Source organism: Agaricus bisporus, assembly GCF_000300575.1.
Source record: "Agaricus bisporus var. bisporus H97 unplaced genomic scaffold AGABI2scaffold_5, whole genome shotgun sequence".
NCBI classification, from domain to species: Eukaryota; Fungi; Basidiomycota; class Agaricomycetes; order Agaricales; family Agaricaceae; genus Agaricus; species Agaricus bisporus.
In genome coordinates this window covers 1370153-1384427 of record NW_006267368.1, presented here as the reverse complement: position 1 = coordinate 1384427, position 14275 = coordinate 1370153, and the positions used below count along the sequence as shown (strand labels likewise).

General features: G+C 46.9%; 7 protein-coding genes across 7 annotated transcripts; 1 reads left to right on the top strand and 6 right to left on the bottom strand.

Moving 5' to 3' along the window:
* The first annotated feature begins 260 nt into the window (after positions 1–260).
* Positions 261–732, top strand: AGABI2DRAFT_136191 (hypothetical protein). Its single transcript, XM_006461081.1, has 2 exons — positions 261–617; positions 680–732. The coding sequence occupies exon 1, from the start codon at positions 333–335 to the stop codon at positions 597–599; it is 267 nt and encodes an 88-aa protein (XP_006461144.1). The 5' UTR covers positions 261–332; the 3' UTR covers positions 600–617; positions 680–732.
* Positions 733–1052: 320 nt separating this feature from the next.
* Positions 1053–1620, bottom strand: AGABI2DRAFT_136190 (hypothetical protein). The gene is made up of 3 exons (XM_006461080.1): positions 1587–1620; positions 1253–1524; positions 1053–1194 (listed from the first exon to the last, which is right to left on the bottom strand). Exons 2-3 carry the CDS (start codon positions 1478–1480, stop codon positions 1102–1104), a joined length of 321 nt encoding a protein of 106 aa, XP_006461143.1. The 5' UTR covers positions 1481–1524; positions 1587–1620; the 3' UTR covers positions 1053–1101.
* Positions 1621–2267: 647 nt separating this feature from the next.
* On the bottom strand, positions 2268–3143 carry AGABI2DRAFT_192678 (hypothetical protein). The gene is made up of 6 exons (XM_006461079.1): positions 2975–3143; positions 2778–2919; positions 2647–2723; positions 2585–2590; positions 2338–2535; positions 2268–2277 (listed from the first exon to the last, which is right to left on the bottom strand). Exons 1-5 carry the CDS (start codon positions 3084–3086, stop codon positions 2486–2488), a joined length of 387 nt encoding a protein of 128 aa, XP_006461142.1. The 5' UTR covers positions 3087–3143; the 3' UTR covers positions 2268–2277; positions 2338–2485.
* A 749-nt stretch (positions 3144–3892) lies between these two features.
* On the bottom strand, positions 3893–7110 carry AGABI2DRAFT_70043 (hypothetical protein; the record flags this gene model as incomplete). The annotated part of the gene is made up of 16 exons (XM_006461078.1): positions 3893–3957; positions 4012–4114; positions 4174–4325; positions 4382–4571; positions 4627–4839; positions 4890–4948; positions 5002–5365; positions 5420–5521; positions 5573–5623; positions 5675–5768; positions 5818–5831; positions 5878–5996; positions 6044–6217; positions 6265–6307; positions 6364–6522; positions 6571–7110. 16 exons carry the CDS (start codon positions 7108–7110, stop codon positions 3893–3895), a joined length of 2442 nt encoding a protein of 813 aa, XP_006461141.1.
* Positions 7111–7941: 831 nt separating this feature from the next.
* Positions 7942–9115, bottom strand: AGABI2DRAFT_192676 (hypothetical protein; the record flags this gene model as incomplete). Its single annotated transcript, XM_006461077.1, has 5 exons — positions 8988–9115; positions 8885–8928; positions 8631–8830; positions 8488–8570; positions 7942–8433 (listed from the first exon to the last, which is right to left on the bottom strand). Coding segments are annotated over exons 1-5 (822 nt in total), but the record flags the coding sequence as incomplete, so codon positions are not given.
* Positions 9116–9233: 118 nt separating this feature from the next.
* AGABI2DRAFT_221677 (hypothetical protein) lies at positions 9234–11858 on the bottom strand. The gene is made up of 12 exons (XM_006461076.1): positions 11710–11858; positions 11269–11662; positions 11169–11211; positions 11024–11117; positions 10841–10973; positions 10592–10790; positions 10363–10542; positions 10147–10311; positions 9985–10093; positions 9876–9932; positions 9655–9815; positions 9234–9596 (listed from the first exon to the last, which is right to left on the bottom strand). The coding sequence occupies exons 1-12, from the start codon at positions 11805–11807 to the stop codon at positions 9328–9330; spliced, it is 1902 nt and encodes a 633-aa protein (XP_006461139.1). The 5' UTR covers positions 11808–11858; the 3' UTR covers positions 9234–9327.
* Positions 11859–11939: 81 nt separating this feature from the next.
* AGABI2DRAFT_221673 (hypothetical protein) lies at positions 11940–13886 on the bottom strand. Its single transcript, XM_006461075.1, has 9 exons — positions 13853–13886; positions 13745–13798; positions 13485–13694; positions 13328–13436; positions 12785–13272; positions 12637–12726; positions 12343–12585; positions 12148–12293; positions 11940–12093 (listed from the first exon to the last, which is right to left on the bottom strand). The coding sequence occupies exons 1-5, from the start codon at positions 13865–13867 to the stop codon at positions 12977–12979; spliced, it is 684 nt and encodes a 227-aa protein (XP_006461138.1). The 5' UTR covers positions 13868–13886; the 3' UTR covers positions 11940–12093; positions 12148–12293; positions 12343–12585; positions 12637–12726; positions 12785–12976.
* Between the last annotated feature and the right edge of the window lie 389 nt (positions 13887–14275).

The window sequence follows — 14275 nt, the reverse complement described above, 5'->3', positions numbered from 1 at the left end:
TCTTTGCACACACATAGACAGCTTCTTAAGACTTAAACGAGAGTGAGTCGAGTGAAGGCGAAACGTATCACGTGCCCTACCCTCTCAAATTCAGTTTCGCTACTGTCTCGTGCAGAGACGATGCACGCGGACGGCGGTACTAGATAATAGTACACACAGACACGTTTTTTTAGGAGAAGTGGGAAGGGAGATCGGTTTAACAATAGCAACACAACTGTGTATGTAACAGTAGAAATCACGTTTTGGGGTATTGCGTGCCTTACGTCCCAACCATGATTACAGCCCGACTCCCACCTTTTCTTGTATCGCAACTCTCACGCCATGGCCGTACAATGGCAAATTTGAACAGACCCTCTCCTCCGTCTCTTCCCAGGGAGCAGCAGCGTGAGTTTGAGGAGCTCATTCGCAAAGCCCAGGCCCCTTCCTCGGGCGAGACTACACAATTACACCCTGACGCTCCAGAGCTTCTCAAGCCAGAATTTGAAGGGAACATCAACCCTAAAACGGGAGAGAAAGGCGGGCCCAAGCGTGAACCGGTCGGACGTTGGAGTGTAGAAGGAGGCGACTGGAGTTTCAAAGGCCGTGTCACGGATTTCTAGCCTAGCTGTATTCTTACGGTATGTTATGCCATTCCTGACATTGCAACCCTTCATTAACATTGATCCTGGTGCTGTCGCAGCGATCTGAATGTAACTGGCTAATCTCATAACACCGATGCTTTCAACCATTTCATCCCAAATTAGACTGAACATTCTTCGAAGCCTCATTGATTCCCACCATGGCGGAGCTTATCATGGATCCCGTTCATGCTCGGATCCGTTGACTACTCTTGCGGAGCACCCGTTTGGCTTGTGGTCGACCGCTGATAGTTTTGCTATGGCCCATCGCCGATAAGCGTCTGATGGCCAGTCCCCCAGTCCCTGTCAGTTTCATGCTTTTTAGAGAATTTCTTGGTTCACTCGCTTGTCACTACTGTTCTACGTCCCTTCCCTGCTTCAAGGAATTCTGCAAGTGCATGAAGCTTCAAGTCGTATCTCCTCGGGGAAATCTTTGATAACGACCGGAGTCAAGGTCACGAAGGTTTTAATTCCCCCGCCTTATTCACGCCTCCTTATGGCGGGAGAGACCGAATCCGCCTCTACGATAGAAGTTTTTGCCCAATGGTTCGTCACGATTTCGATCCGGACTTCTCCGGTATCTATAGCTTTACTGGCGTCAGTCTTCGACTTCTGATAAGTTTGCTTGGCAATAGTATTACCGGCCACGCCTCCGAACGCGTAGAATGCTTATTAGCCTTTTCACAGCCCGATCTAAAGATATCCAATGTTCTGATTTTGAACAAAGGATGATTCGACAACGCCAAGTGTTTCCCTCGAGCCGTGCTAGCAGTGATGTAGTCAATTGTACTCTCCGGGCCCTCAGTCTCGGACAATGTGGCACTTACCGACCTCCTCTTGGCATGCCACTCTGAGTAGAACATGAAATGTCAATCTGGAACACCGGACCGTTCGAGGCATAAGCATCGTGAGTCGTATTCTGTCCCTCCTCAGCACAACGATATCACGCGATTCTCTTTCGGGTACAAGACCCGACTTTACAACGAGCACCAGGTATCTCAGAGCATAGAGGACGTTCAACGCACATGCGACCCAAATCTTATGCCAAGATTACTCTTGAAACAATGCAATAACTTAATCGTTGATCCTGGACCATTCACATAAGAAAATCCGCTTAACCAACTCACTTCGATCTAACTGGGCAATCAGAAGGACTTACAACGCTTTAGACTCCTTTGCCCTATATTTTACGGAGTAGCTTCAGCTAGAAGTATCGAGGACGTCGCGGAGGGGTTCATTCGGATATCCTCATGGAGATGACTCATGTCTCACACAGAGGCTCGTATTATACACGGTATAAATCGAGCTTTTGAGATTAACTCCGCCGAATGGGACTGGGTTATGGCTAGTTTGTTATAGAATAGGTGGATACATGTAACTTGACTATTTTTGAGGCTCAATGCATTGGTACTGTGTAATTGAAGGCCAAGCACCAGAGAGTTTATCTAGATTTCGCCTGAGTTACCGTTTTGTTCACGTTGTTTCAGCGAAGGATCGGCTTACAATTTGCCCATTTGATTGGATGATTCGCCAAGAGCCAAAATTTAACGTCCAAGGATAAAGCGGTAAGTAACGAGCAAATCCGTTCTAGTCTGTCCACGACACATTCATAACTAAGTTTTCGTCGGTGCAATGAACTGGCAGCGTCAGACGCTTTAGTCTGCAGTGGCATTATATGGTACATCAAGGAAAGCTATATCAGCAAAATGATTATGCTCACTGAGACCATAAACGTTACAGAGGGGCTTATAGCTAAATGGGAAGCTGATTTATAATTCTACAATAGCAAACACAACACCTTGATGGCGAGGAAGAAAGACTGCAGAGGTGCATGGGCTTTTTTGACAGTGCAGAGGAAATCGAGGAAATTATCGTCGGATCCCTCTAGGAGCTGGAACGGCACCGCGTCCACGGCGCGCTAAAGACAATTCAGTGATATATTCGTTCAATAACAACGACAACCTTACCATTGGCTGGAAAAAAGTTCAGGTCTTAAGCAAAGGGAATTTGAATTATGAATGATACATACCTCGCATAATCGTGGCACGTCCACGAGCTGTTCCGATACCTCTACCCCTCATCGCATTTGGGCCTACGCGCTTGAACCTATTGGTCATGAGATCAAACGACATTTTGCATGGTGGAAGTGTCAGATCTCACATTGGCGCATTTTGTAACATATCAGGGACAATGAAAAAGCGAATCATGCTACCACGAATGTAAACTTGATCCAGTTGAGATACACGTCCATCCCGACCGGTGACCGTGATGTCCTTCAGGGATATGTTCAGGTTGTCCTCCGCTGCAAAAATGATGAATTCAAACTGTTCAAAATAAATTGATCGATCTGTACTTGCCTTCAGCTAGTTTCCCTCTGTAGAGCTGACCGGTCTTCAGCTCGACGGTAATGATATGGCCCAAAGATTCATGAAGGAGCTTTACAGGAACTCCCAGTCCAGCGGTGGCCATTGTGGGTTTGGTTGCTTTGATTAGAGTTGTTGCAGTGTTCCACCGTGTGAACAATGGTGAGAGGATAAACAGGATCAAACATCTCAGCCAAGACTCTTGCTACGCCGCTACGGCATTCAAACAACCCGAAATTTTACACTGGGCTTCAGTCAGCCGTATAGTTTAAAGAAAAAAGAAAGAAAAAAACAAAAAGAGGTGCAGGTCGGAAAGACGTTTGGACTGTCAGGCTGGCAGTTGTACTTAGGTAAATTCAAATAAAATGCGACGCTGCTCGAACTAGACTTGTTTCCGCAGGCATAGATCAGCTGAACATAAGTAGATGAAATCGAGAAACTACAATATGCGCGTACACGGGAGTGTATGCTTCCGTGTCAGTAAACTCAGTGCATAACATGCCTCACATAAGCGGATGATCAACGTTTTCCAAGCACATAGACTTCTGAATCAGAAGACTGCCAAGTAATTTGCAATCTGGATAAAATTAACAGACGCTACTTCGACTATATGTAATTTGAGTAGAGTGGAACCCACACTCTCCCAGATAATGAATAATGCATTTCCCCAGCAGGCGCTTCGCTCCATCACCGTTGCAGATGAACCGCAGATAAAGTTCATCCCTTCGGGGCTGGACATCAGGTCCTGTCGGAAAATATTGGCAGTAGTAAAAAAGAAAGGAAGGGAAAAAAGTTCAAAAACGCAGAAAACAAGCATCCTGGATATAAGATGAAGTAGGCTACAGATTTGATCATAGAGGTAGGACAGGGTATCAGAGGAGAAGAAGCCGCCGTTGAATATAAAGCTTCCAATCAATTTTTTTCTTCGAGATCACTCAAAAATGCAAGCCAAGTCTTTTTGTCGATCACACCTGCGTCTAGTGAAAGACGTGCATTAGTGACGATTGACAGGACGTAAGCAAGGAACCTACATAGACCGTCGATATCGGTAACGATAACATAGCGAGCCCCTAGTTTCACGAAAAATTGGTGAAGCAGTTCCATTGGAGAGTTTGAAGAGATAGTTAGCGGAGCCTAAGAGACACCGTTGACAGGGTGAGAAACCGTGGTCGAAATAAGCGAAATTAACGAACTTGGTCCATATAAATGCTAAAATCAAATGGGTCAGAAGAGCCGGAACGGACGTGACCATCCAATAATGACAGAATGGAAGATGATGTGAGGTCATTCGAGTAGGATGGATGGAATCGGGCTTCTTTATCGGCATCCAAATCCGCTACAATGTCTAATAAACAACATAGTTCAGTCTAATTATCCTTTTGAGAATGAAGTCTCACTTACTCAGAGCATGCTCGAGTTCGCTAGCTCCAATATAACCGATCATTCGAAGTCCATCACCGTCCGGCTCGCTCCTCAATATAGGGAAGCCACCATCATCATTTCCTGATGTTTCTAAACAAAGAAGCTTGTCCCTTAAGCTCCTAACAGTATTATTCTCGTCTAGCCTGATAACATCGGGGTCCCGGGATGTCTACCCATGAAGTTTAAGTCACAAAATACTTCGTTTATGAGAATCAAGACCTTACCACGTCACTAATTTGTAGATTTCCCCATAGATACTCGTGCTTGTAATCCAGGTATGGAAGTTGGTTCAATTCTATGACTAGATCATAGATTCCCTTGGGTTCGAGGGCATCTGCCAAGGTTTTTGCGACAAGAACGGCAAGCATGACGGGCACGGCGTATGTAAGCGTGTCGGTCAACTCGAACATTATTACTGCCAGTGAGACGGTCGTCCGCTAAACAGGTTCAACAGTCATATCACGGTGGCCGAAAACATGATACATACCGTAACCCCGGACAAGGCAGCAGCAGCACCCACCATGGCATACAAGCCAGGAATTATACCTTTTCCCCAAGAGTTGACACCCATGTCATAAGAGGAAGATAAAGTTGCTTACAGTCGCCATCCTCTCCGCATGCCCGTGCGGGTCCGAATCCCGGGTTTTGGTGCTGCATCCACTGGATCCAGATTCCCATGATACGTCCTGCGCAAGCACCAACACCCAAAGTAGGAATAAAGATACCGGCAGGGAGTTTGATACCAAAAGTCACGAGGGTTAACGCCCCTTTGATGATCATCGCTGTGAAGATCGAACGTGATACGTTCCAACTCTCCTCAAAAGAACTACGGTCCGCGATACATAAACTGGGGTTATTGTTGCTATGAGGACGACATTCAGAGAACAAGCTGTAAATTAATTCAGTACCACTCATTCGAGTGTAAGGATTGAGGAAACAAAATATGGTCGTCAACAGGGTAATCTACGGGAGAATCTGGTTACATGATAGGTTTTAGATTCAAGGAACGAAACATACCAGCACGACTTCCGCAGCGGGATGACGAATGAGCCACGTCTTGTTGCGTACATTTTTGCTCCAGCGATGATTGAGTTTGGAGAAGTAAGCACCAAAAACGCCCTAGCAGTCATCAGCATGGAGGTCTTTTGCAACTGAGTCAACCACTCTTACTCCAAATACACCGAGGAAAATGAAGGGAAGTAGTTCCAGAACGTGCCAATCCTTACAGAATATCGTCATACGCTTTGTTTTCTGACTATCATATATGCATACCTTATCATACGTCACCTGGAACAAGACTATTTTCCCTGTACCAAAAGGGTCGAGCACTTTCAGAGTGATAGCAGCAATCATTGCACAGAAAAAGCTTTCCCCAAGAATCAGCGCAAAAAAAAGGGAGACGACGAGCAGCAAACCTCCGCCACATAACCTGGAGTAGAGTCAGAAACTTATTGCGAGGAAAAGACAACTTCTACCTTTGGAGGGAAAAAGTAGGATACTTCTTCCAGACTGAAGAGGGTACCACCAATTGGCGCTCCGAAAGCAACAGCAACTCCTGCGGCACTTGCTGCACTTAAGATTTCTCGTCGTTTAGCTGAGATAGAATAAGCCAATGCTATCATGAATGGTAGTAGTACTCACCTTCATTGGTCTCATACTTGCTACTGATGCGACTAACAATATTCCCGATGCAACTTGCAATATGGACCAATGGTCCCTCCTTACCTAGTGAAAGACCAGAGCCCACTGAAAACGCCAATCCCACGGCTTTCGTGAAGAGAGTTCTACCACCGAGATAGCCGTGTATGACAAAACCTTGTTCAAGTGAGCATAGACCTCACGAGATGGAAGAGGTTTTGTACCTGACAGTATGGTCTTGATCTCCGGTATACCACTACCTGCAGCCTATATTGTACGTAGGGTTATATAAGTTATGCTGGTTTTACGTTGAAGATGCTTACATAGTACATGACCTTCCTTTTGGGGGCAGAGCTCGGATCGACCGGTTGACTTGGATCAGCAAACCCGGGCCCAAGGATCGCCGACTCTTTGCGAGTGGAAAAAGTAGTTGAGTTGGTGAGATATAATGTGAGCAGGCATGAAGTGGTAGCGAGCGCAAGCTGTTATTATATCAGTTCAACTCCAATTGTTCTGAAATACAAACTTACAGCAATAGAAGTATATGATAAGTATTCCACCATTCCACTAGCTCGGCCTTCTTGGGAAAATATTTCTGGCCAGGTTTTCCATGCAGCGCATGGCTCCTGAATTTCTCTTAGCCCTCCTAGATTTACATGACCCGCATTTTCCGCCCGAAAACAGCAAAATCTCTTTGATTTATACCAAGCCGCATCACAGTAGCCATCCTTCAAGTCGAACAAGAATTGTTCGCTACGAACGATTAAGAAGGCTGCAACAGCCGTAAACAAACCCACGAGTGTGACAATCAACCATCCAAGACCTCTGTCAGCGAGGAGTTTGATCTTGGCCCGGAGAGAGCGACGCCTTCTCAATCGGGCAAAGCGGACAGAGTCCTTGATTGCGTCGTGAAGCCAGTCGATGGAGGTGAAAGAGGAATACCAAACACGGATACCATTGATTCGTACGTCCGCATCCCCGTCTACGTCATCCCTCAAAGGTGCGTCGTATGCCGTAATAGGACGCTGTGAACTCAGTAACGAATAACTGGGATCAGTGGGTGAGGGCATAGGACTGTTGGTATTCGACTTTGCGCGTAAAGTTTGTAGACCTGGAAGGCTTGATAAACCCCGACGTGAAGCAAAGCTATGTAGACGCCGGTTCAAGCCTGACGCTGGTAGAGTGCCATAAGACGGCCTCTTGGTTGATGGGTTCAATCTGGTTGCCTCACCAGCGTCTGCAGTGGGAGATGGCATGTTAGAGGTATCTTCAGCGCGAGCCTGATAATCTGCATTTCGGGCGGGAAGAGTCTGTATCGTGGAAGAGCTGCCAATGCGTAGCAATCGTTCGCGACGCCACGATGTTGATGAAGGAGGCGCAAAATGGGCATTCTCTCCGGCAGATGGCTCGGATAATGGCATTTCGCTGGGAAAATGGCGTGAGCACTCGTATAAACGAGCAGGAAAGAGGCCTGAGAAGAACAGGGAGTGCACAAATTTGGTACACTTGGCATCACTGCTGCGTTGACAGATCAAATATTCAACATACACAGTCGTCGCATGTTTTGCATCAGCTTGGCAACCAAATTCAGCACCAGACAATACAACTTCCGTTCGCAGATTCTACTATATGTAATTCATAAGGGCGAACATAAAATATGTGAATTCGAGTCAACGAAAGAGTGTCATAAAATGGCGCGGCGAGCTTATGATTGTGATTGATAATGTGATATATACTTAAGTCCCATTTGAAGGCCCCGACACAGTATTTGAATTTCCAGCTGGGGGCGCATCAGTTGTCCCTCTGGGTGGCACACTCGGAGATGCCGCTGCACCGGTGCGTGACATTAATGAATTCAGGACCATCGCCAGTCCGCTCATTTGGGCAGACTGGAGGAGAGAAACATTTATCTCCAAAGTGAGCATAGTCCCGTTCGCGGTTGAGCCGCGCAGGACGGCGGGTGGTGTTTGATCAGAGCCTTCGACAATTGAACTGGCGGGGACAGGATGAATGCCGAGCGCGTGTAAGGCTGGCAAGGAAGCCACGGGAAGCTGGACAGGAATCGCAGCATTTGGGCGATTGGGATTCGTAGTGGGAGGAGGAGGACTGACATGAAAAGTAGTGGTAGTCGGAGGAGGCATAGGAGCTCCATATGCCTGTGTGTATGCGTATGGATACGTCCGATAATACTGTGCTTGAGCTGCTGCCATAGCGGGAGCAGTGGCATATACAGTCCTTGTAGCAGTTGCACCCGGCGCGCGTTTTTCACGTTCTAATCGCTCCAACTCGGTGCGGGCGACTTTCAGTTCGTTGCTTAACAAGGATACGTCGACACGGTCTGCCTCTAAAATTGCTTGCGCCAAGACATAAGCCTGATCAGCGGGTGCTGAGCGCTGCGATCAGGCGTAAATGATCAATGTAAAAACCATGGTGCAGTTATGTCTCACAGTAGCTGTTCGAATTCTGGCATTCCGAAATCGGTTGCGCAGATTCTGATACCTCTCATGACATGCCAGAGCAAATCGTGTGTCTGCAGACAAATTCTGAGCACGAGCTCTGTGCATGCTCTTATATAGAGACACCTCCTCACCTTTTATCTCTTCTTGGTGGTCGGCATTCGTAATCTTTTGTTTGCCTTTGTGTCGCTTCAGTAACTCAAGGTCATCGCGCGGTTGCTGATATATGTGGAAGGGTAGGAGCCGCCGTGCAGCATCAGCATGATCAGTAAAGGGGGTGTCTACATCTGGCTGTAGTACTGCAATATGATCCTGAGCAAGGCGCGCAGAGAACCTAAGATACGATGAAGGGTAAGCGAACGGGAAGAAAAATGGACATGCGACACACCTTTCAAAGGCCTGGTGCGTGATTTCAAGTTCTTCTTTGGTGCGCTTCTTGTTTCTCAGAGGTCTTCTCGGTCGGGGAACAACAGGAGCAGGGGAAGGAATACCATTGCTTTCCGGAAGTATTGCTGGTGATAAAGACTGGGTCGATGATGACGCTGCGACAGACCAGGAGAACTGAGAGGTATGAGGTCCTGCTGGTAGGTCCTGAGGTGAATACGGCACAGAAGAAAAGGTATGGACGCTGAAACTAGGACCAAACGATTTGGACATTTCTTGCTTGGTTTGTCCAATGCAAACCCGTGACTGCCCAATCCAGTGGGATCGAGTTCAGGGCAGTTTTCCCAGAATGGAAATGAATGCCAAGTATATTTTTGTCTGACTCAATAACTAAAGAACGCGCTCAGATGAGTTCTCCAAGGCCAAGTCGTTCCAAGAACTCCGTCCTTAACGTTCCCTTGATTCAGAATTTTTCGATGTTTCTCCTTCTGATGGCTGCGAGGTTTGATTTTCCGACCCTACCCCGTTCTGGTGCCCGGCCTGGAGAGTTGATTTCACCGCCTTGAGTAGTTCAGTTGCTTTCATCACATCCTCTGCATTACTGCTCGCCACTCGCTCAAGGTATTCCTTGGCTAAGTACAGGTCCCCACCAGAAATCCCCATATGATATTCTGCCACCTGTAGACAAGACTTCGCATACTCTTGGATGGGCCGGACTGGAAACATGTTAGTCAACGAAATTTACAACGGCCCACGGTGGTGGTAACACTCAACGATTGGCTTGGCAAACTTCAACGACACGTCGGTGGTAAGCCACTGCTTCTGGAAGCTCATCCAACGACCAATACAGATTGGCCAGCTTTAAATTGATGTTGATCTCATGTGGATCTGCTGGAATCAGTGCACGCTTGTAGCATTCAATAGCTTCCCTTCGACTGAGAGGACCACACGAACAGTCAGCTCGTAGAAGTCACAGCTCGGGGACAGAAAAATACCGCCCGATCTCTTCGTAGCACAAGCCCTGAGCTTGCCACAACCTGATATCATAAGGTCTGTGACAAGTAGTGAAAATTTTGTACCTGCACTAAGCGGAAACGTTCGCACCTCAACGCCGTTGCATGCCGATAATAATAGAGCGAGTAATGATGCATACTGAGCAGCTCGTAGGCTTGACCTAATCCGTACCATGCTCGGTAATCTTTGCGGTTGACATCTAGTCACAACTTTGAGAAAAGAGTACCCCAAATCTGGAAGAAGAAGCTTTACCAACAGCTCGGCGGTAAGCCTCGATAGCAGCATGCGAATTCTTCATTTCTACGTACTCGTGTCCCATCAGTGTCCACGCCGAAAGATATGTTCGATCAAGCTGCGTGGCTCTTCGGAAATATTTCACCGCTTTCTCATGTTCTGCACGAAGTGAGTAATGATTCCCTGTGCGTCATATTAGAAAATTTTCAATCGAACAATCAGATCTTTTCTCACCTACAAGACAGCAAATCTCGGGCCTATCTTTGTCCAATGCCAAGAATTCGTGTGCAAGTCGCGAAAGCTTGAGTTTGTTATCAGTGACATAGAGAATATTCGAATAGATGTCAATGTCATCAATCCGGTAAGGATCCTGAGCCAAAATTTTTTCGAATTGTTGCTCGGCTTGTCCAAACTCTGAGAGAATCCTCAGTGATGAAGAAGCAAGACAACGCGGAAGATTAACCATGTAAGTGATAAAGAACGCAGGCACGCAAGCTCATGAGCCACGCGCTATTTGGAAAGAAGTCCGCGCTCAAGAGGCGATCACAAAGAGCCAACTCGTTTTCAGTTGGCTGGTGAAGCTCACTAAGAGTTTTGATTTGGAACATGTGAACCAATGGGTGTGTCGGACTTAACGGCACCAATTGAAGAAGGGATGACAGCTGGAACCGGGAAGTTAGCGAATACCAACTATTGGGATACTCTCGGTCACCTCTTCTCCATCACCGATGCAGCTTCCCAGAAGTGTCCAACAGGACCAATTCCAAGGTAGACCGGCAATAGACAACAACGCACACTCCATCGCTTCTTCCCGACGTGAGAGCCGCGAGAGAAAGAGTGCTTTACTATCAGAGATCAGCATCGTGTGGATATGAGAATGTTATGCTGGGCACACAGGAACAATAGCCAAGGGTCTTCGGTATCATGTACCTCATTAAGAAGTTCACTCAGAGTATTATCCACCGGAACGGGTGGCTGTAGTCGATTATCTGATCGGTTGAGAAACCTATGACTGCGAAACTGGAAGCAGTGCAACTTACTATCCAGCTTGTGCCAATCCCGCACGGCTTTCTTTTCATTTGCCTAGGCGTTGAACTCTGATTAAGAATTTACGCGCACTATATTCAGTGGCAATCCCACCATGAATTTGCTGTACACTCTGATGAAACTCGCCTTCCCACTCCGGGCACCCTGCAGGACGTGGATGGCACGCGCAAACTCTTTTGATTCAATGAAGGAGTGAGCGGCATTCAACATATCGGCGTCCTGCTCTTCTAGTTCTTTCTCGGAAGTCTGCAGGTCGCCAGTGTGTCCATGCGAAGATGGGACATGAGTAACAATAGTACCACCAGAATGTGTCGGATTATGTCGCACACCCTGTGCCGGAAGCGGTGAAGGAGCGTCAGAAAACGAGAGAGAAAGCTCGTGAGATTTTGAATGGGCTGGTGTTGACGTTGAATAATGAAGTATAGGTACTGAATCAGCCAAATTTCTGCGTTTCGAAAGCGGAAGGGCGAGCAGCAGTTCTGAGGCCCTACAGCAGCTCCTCAGTACAATACCACGAAATAATCGGAAACGCACCATTTTGTTGCAACTACCAGGCCCCTTTCAGAGCATTCCTTGGCTGCGGCACGCAGCTCAGCAGCAGTTTGTGCATCTACATGGAACGCAGAATCCATAATCTTGGATAGAGGGTATTTCAGAAGTTCTAACGGTGTTCTTATGGGCAGTCTGAACCCTGGACGCGATGTTCACGTGCATAAACAGAACTAAAGCAGTCTGTAATGTGTAATTCATTATGGTCGTCGTTGTTTGCTACCATGAATTTCTCACAAGCGATTGCCTGTATCCTTGCGCTGGCGTTGTGTCTCTATCGACTCTATGTTGCCTTCACCTCTAAGCCAGGTTCACACTCTAGAAAGTCGTCGGCAGCCACATGTAGCCTCGCTGTCTTCCTTGGTTCAGGTCACTCTTTTCACTCTGGACTCATGGCTTACGCTGGGCTTATATGATGAGCAGGAGGACATACCAGCGAAGCGCTACAACTTCTGTCATCTCTCGATTTTACACGGTACACCCCGAGAAGATACATCATCAGCAGTGGCGATCATTTGAGCGCGCAGAAGGCAGCTATGCTAGAACAAGCTAAAGCTTCATCCCTTGGGGTTCGTAATATATCTTTAATTCCTTCCTATTATTCATGTCATCGCACAGCCTCAGAAACGAGGGTCAAAGGAGGACTATATGATTCTCACAATACCAAGAGCCCGTCGAGTGCATCAATCGATCTTCTCAACGCCGCCTTCTGCACTTTGGTCTCTTCTAGTTTGCATTTATTACCTCACCGTCGAACCTCTTCTTATGTTTCAGACTCAAACTAAGATCATGACAGACGTCCTTGTTTTAAATGGGCCCGGCACCTGTATTACGCTGTCTATCGCAGTTCTTATCAACAAGGTAAATCTTAGTCTCCAATCGTTCGTGTACTATTTGACCTTTTGGGTTCAGTTCTTGGGGCTGCCTTCTCCTCATATAATATATGTAGAGTCTTTCGCACGGGTACGCACGTTGTCCGTATCTGGTCGCCTACTTCAACATTTCGCAGACAGGTGAGTCACTTGCAAAGCTGGAAGCAATGTTTAACTTCATCCTGGGTGCCAAAATTTAGATTCATTGTGCAATGGCCTCAACTAACACAAGGTGATAACCGTAGGGAGTATATAGGTTGGTTGATATGAGCCACCAATCTCTTGACTCGCCGTATCTGAGCCGTGTGTACAAAGTAAAAGTAATGCATTTGTTTTACCGAATCTTGTTCAAGAAAATGATGGGAGAGGTTTAATCTCGTTTAATCTCTTTTCCTCGACCACCTGTCTTCCCCATCACGTCCACGACGTGACGGAGGACTTGCACTCCGATTACGTTTGCTTGGCTCCCATCCACCACCACCTTGATGCTGTGGGGGATGCAATTTCCGTTCCAATCGCTGTCCATGGCGCAACTGCTTCACAAGATCTGGAGATGCATTACGGAGATGCATGAAATTGCAGAAACCCCCTCGGTTACATTCTCCATTTTCATTCTGTCGACAGCATGCCTCACGAAAGTCGGTAACAGGGGATAGCTCAGCATACAACGGCCGCCCTGTAATTTTTTAAGTACCTTTTTGGATCAAATAGTATAGAGGATGGAAACATACCTGCATACCAGCGTTCATTACAGCTATCGACGGCTGCCTGCGCTTCTGTTTCCCATTCATACCGTGCATAAACGTTGCCAATCAAGTGATCACCAACATTGTCACAAACCTTCGTAACACATCAGTGACTAATAGATAGATGGAGGGGGGAACCTACGTGTAACTCCAGAAGATGACCAAACTTCGCCAGTTCGCAGTACAGGTCCTCATATACAGCATCAAACCCTTCTTGCAATTCTTTCTCGGTCAACTTGCAGATAGGGTCATGCGCCGGGTTGTGATACACATTGGGGAGGAGTATTGTTTGTGAAAACGGTGGTTTGATGTGTTTGCGAGAACAGCGGTCCCCGTGCCTACATGCCCCAATCTGACGGGAATTGAGCAACCGTTGAAGAAGTTATTAGAGAAGAGACCCACTTTGTAATAGAAGGAGCAGTTGACACGGTCCTGTTCCGTACCAAAGATGTTCGCCTAAAATCTAGTAATAAGTGTCGAGATGTACAGGGAGAAGGAACATTCACGTACCAAATGCGATGCCATGGCAGACGAAGTGGATGCTGCTCAAGAATAGCGACTGCTTATTCAGCAGGGTGGTTGTGACCAAACGCACGTGAAGAACTACACGCTACCTTACATAATAATGCAATACTAGTTTGGGCCCCGAGGCTGCCCCGAAGTATTTTCCATTCCCGAGCCAAGAACGCCAAGCTATTCGACCTCCCCTTGTCATTATATTCATATCTAACAGATAGGCTTACTCGTTTCGAAGGCGGTGCACATCACACGCACCAACTTTATTCATCGAATCTTCTCTGAAATACTTGATACCCGAACCCGAGTTTAGACGTCATTAATTCATCTCATGGAGTAGATACTAGGGCGGCGTCAAAATTCCAATCCAACGGACCCGAACTTCTAGGCAGAATTATCTTTGAATGAACAAGGCAG

Excerpts from the sequence above, each read along its gene's own strand:
- AGABI2DRAFT_221677 (XM_006461076.1), bottom strand. The coding sequence starts at position 11,807 with ATGGATTCTGCGTTCCATGTAGATGCACAAACTGCTGCTGAGCTGCGT. Across the intron at positions 10,791-10,840 it reads GCATCGGTGATGGAGAAGAG|CTGTCATCCCTTCTTCAATT; the intron begins GTGACCGAGAGT and ends TCCCGGTTCCAG. Across the intron at positions 10,094-10,146 it reads GGCTTACCGCCGAGCTGTTG|ATGTCAACCGCAAAGATTAC; the intron begins GTAAAGCTTCTT and ends AGTTGTGACTAG.
- AGABI2DRAFT_136191 (XM_006461081.1), top strand. The coding sequence starts at position 333 with ATGGCAAATTTGAACAGACCCTCTCCTCCGTCTCTTCCCAGGGAGCAG.
- AGABI2DRAFT_136190 (XM_006461080.1), bottom strand. The coding sequence starts at position 1,480 with ATGTTCTACTCAGAGTGGCATGCCAAGAGGAGGTCGGTAAGTGCCACA. Across the intron at positions 1,195-1,252 it reads CGGAGGCGTGGCCGGTAATA|CGGAGAAGTCCGGATCGAAA; the intron begins CTATTGCCAAGC and ends AGCTATAGATAC.
- AGABI2DRAFT_192678 (XM_006461079.1), bottom strand. The coding sequence starts at position 3,086 with ATGGCCACCGCTGGACTGGGAGTTCCTGTAAAGCTCCTTCATGAATCT. Across the intron at positions 2,920-2,974 it reads CAGAGGGAAACTAGCTGAAG|CGGAGGACAACCTGAACATA; the intron begins GCAAGTACAGAT and ends TCATTTTTGCAG. Across the intron at positions 2,724-2,777 it reads ATGTTACAAAATGCGCCAAT|GTTCAAGCGCGTAGGCCCAA; the intron begins GTGAGATCTGAC and ends CATGACCAATAG.
- AGABI2DRAFT_221673 (XM_006461075.1), bottom strand. Across the intron at positions 13,695-13,744 it reads ACTGCTCCTTCTATTACAAA|ATTGGGGCATGTAGGCACGG; the intron begins GTGGGTCTCTTC and ends AATTCCCGTCAG. Across the intron at positions 13,273-13,327 it reads TAATGAACGCTGGTATGCAG|GGCGGCCGTTGTATGCTGAG; the intron begins GTATGTTTCCAT and ends AAAAAATTACAG.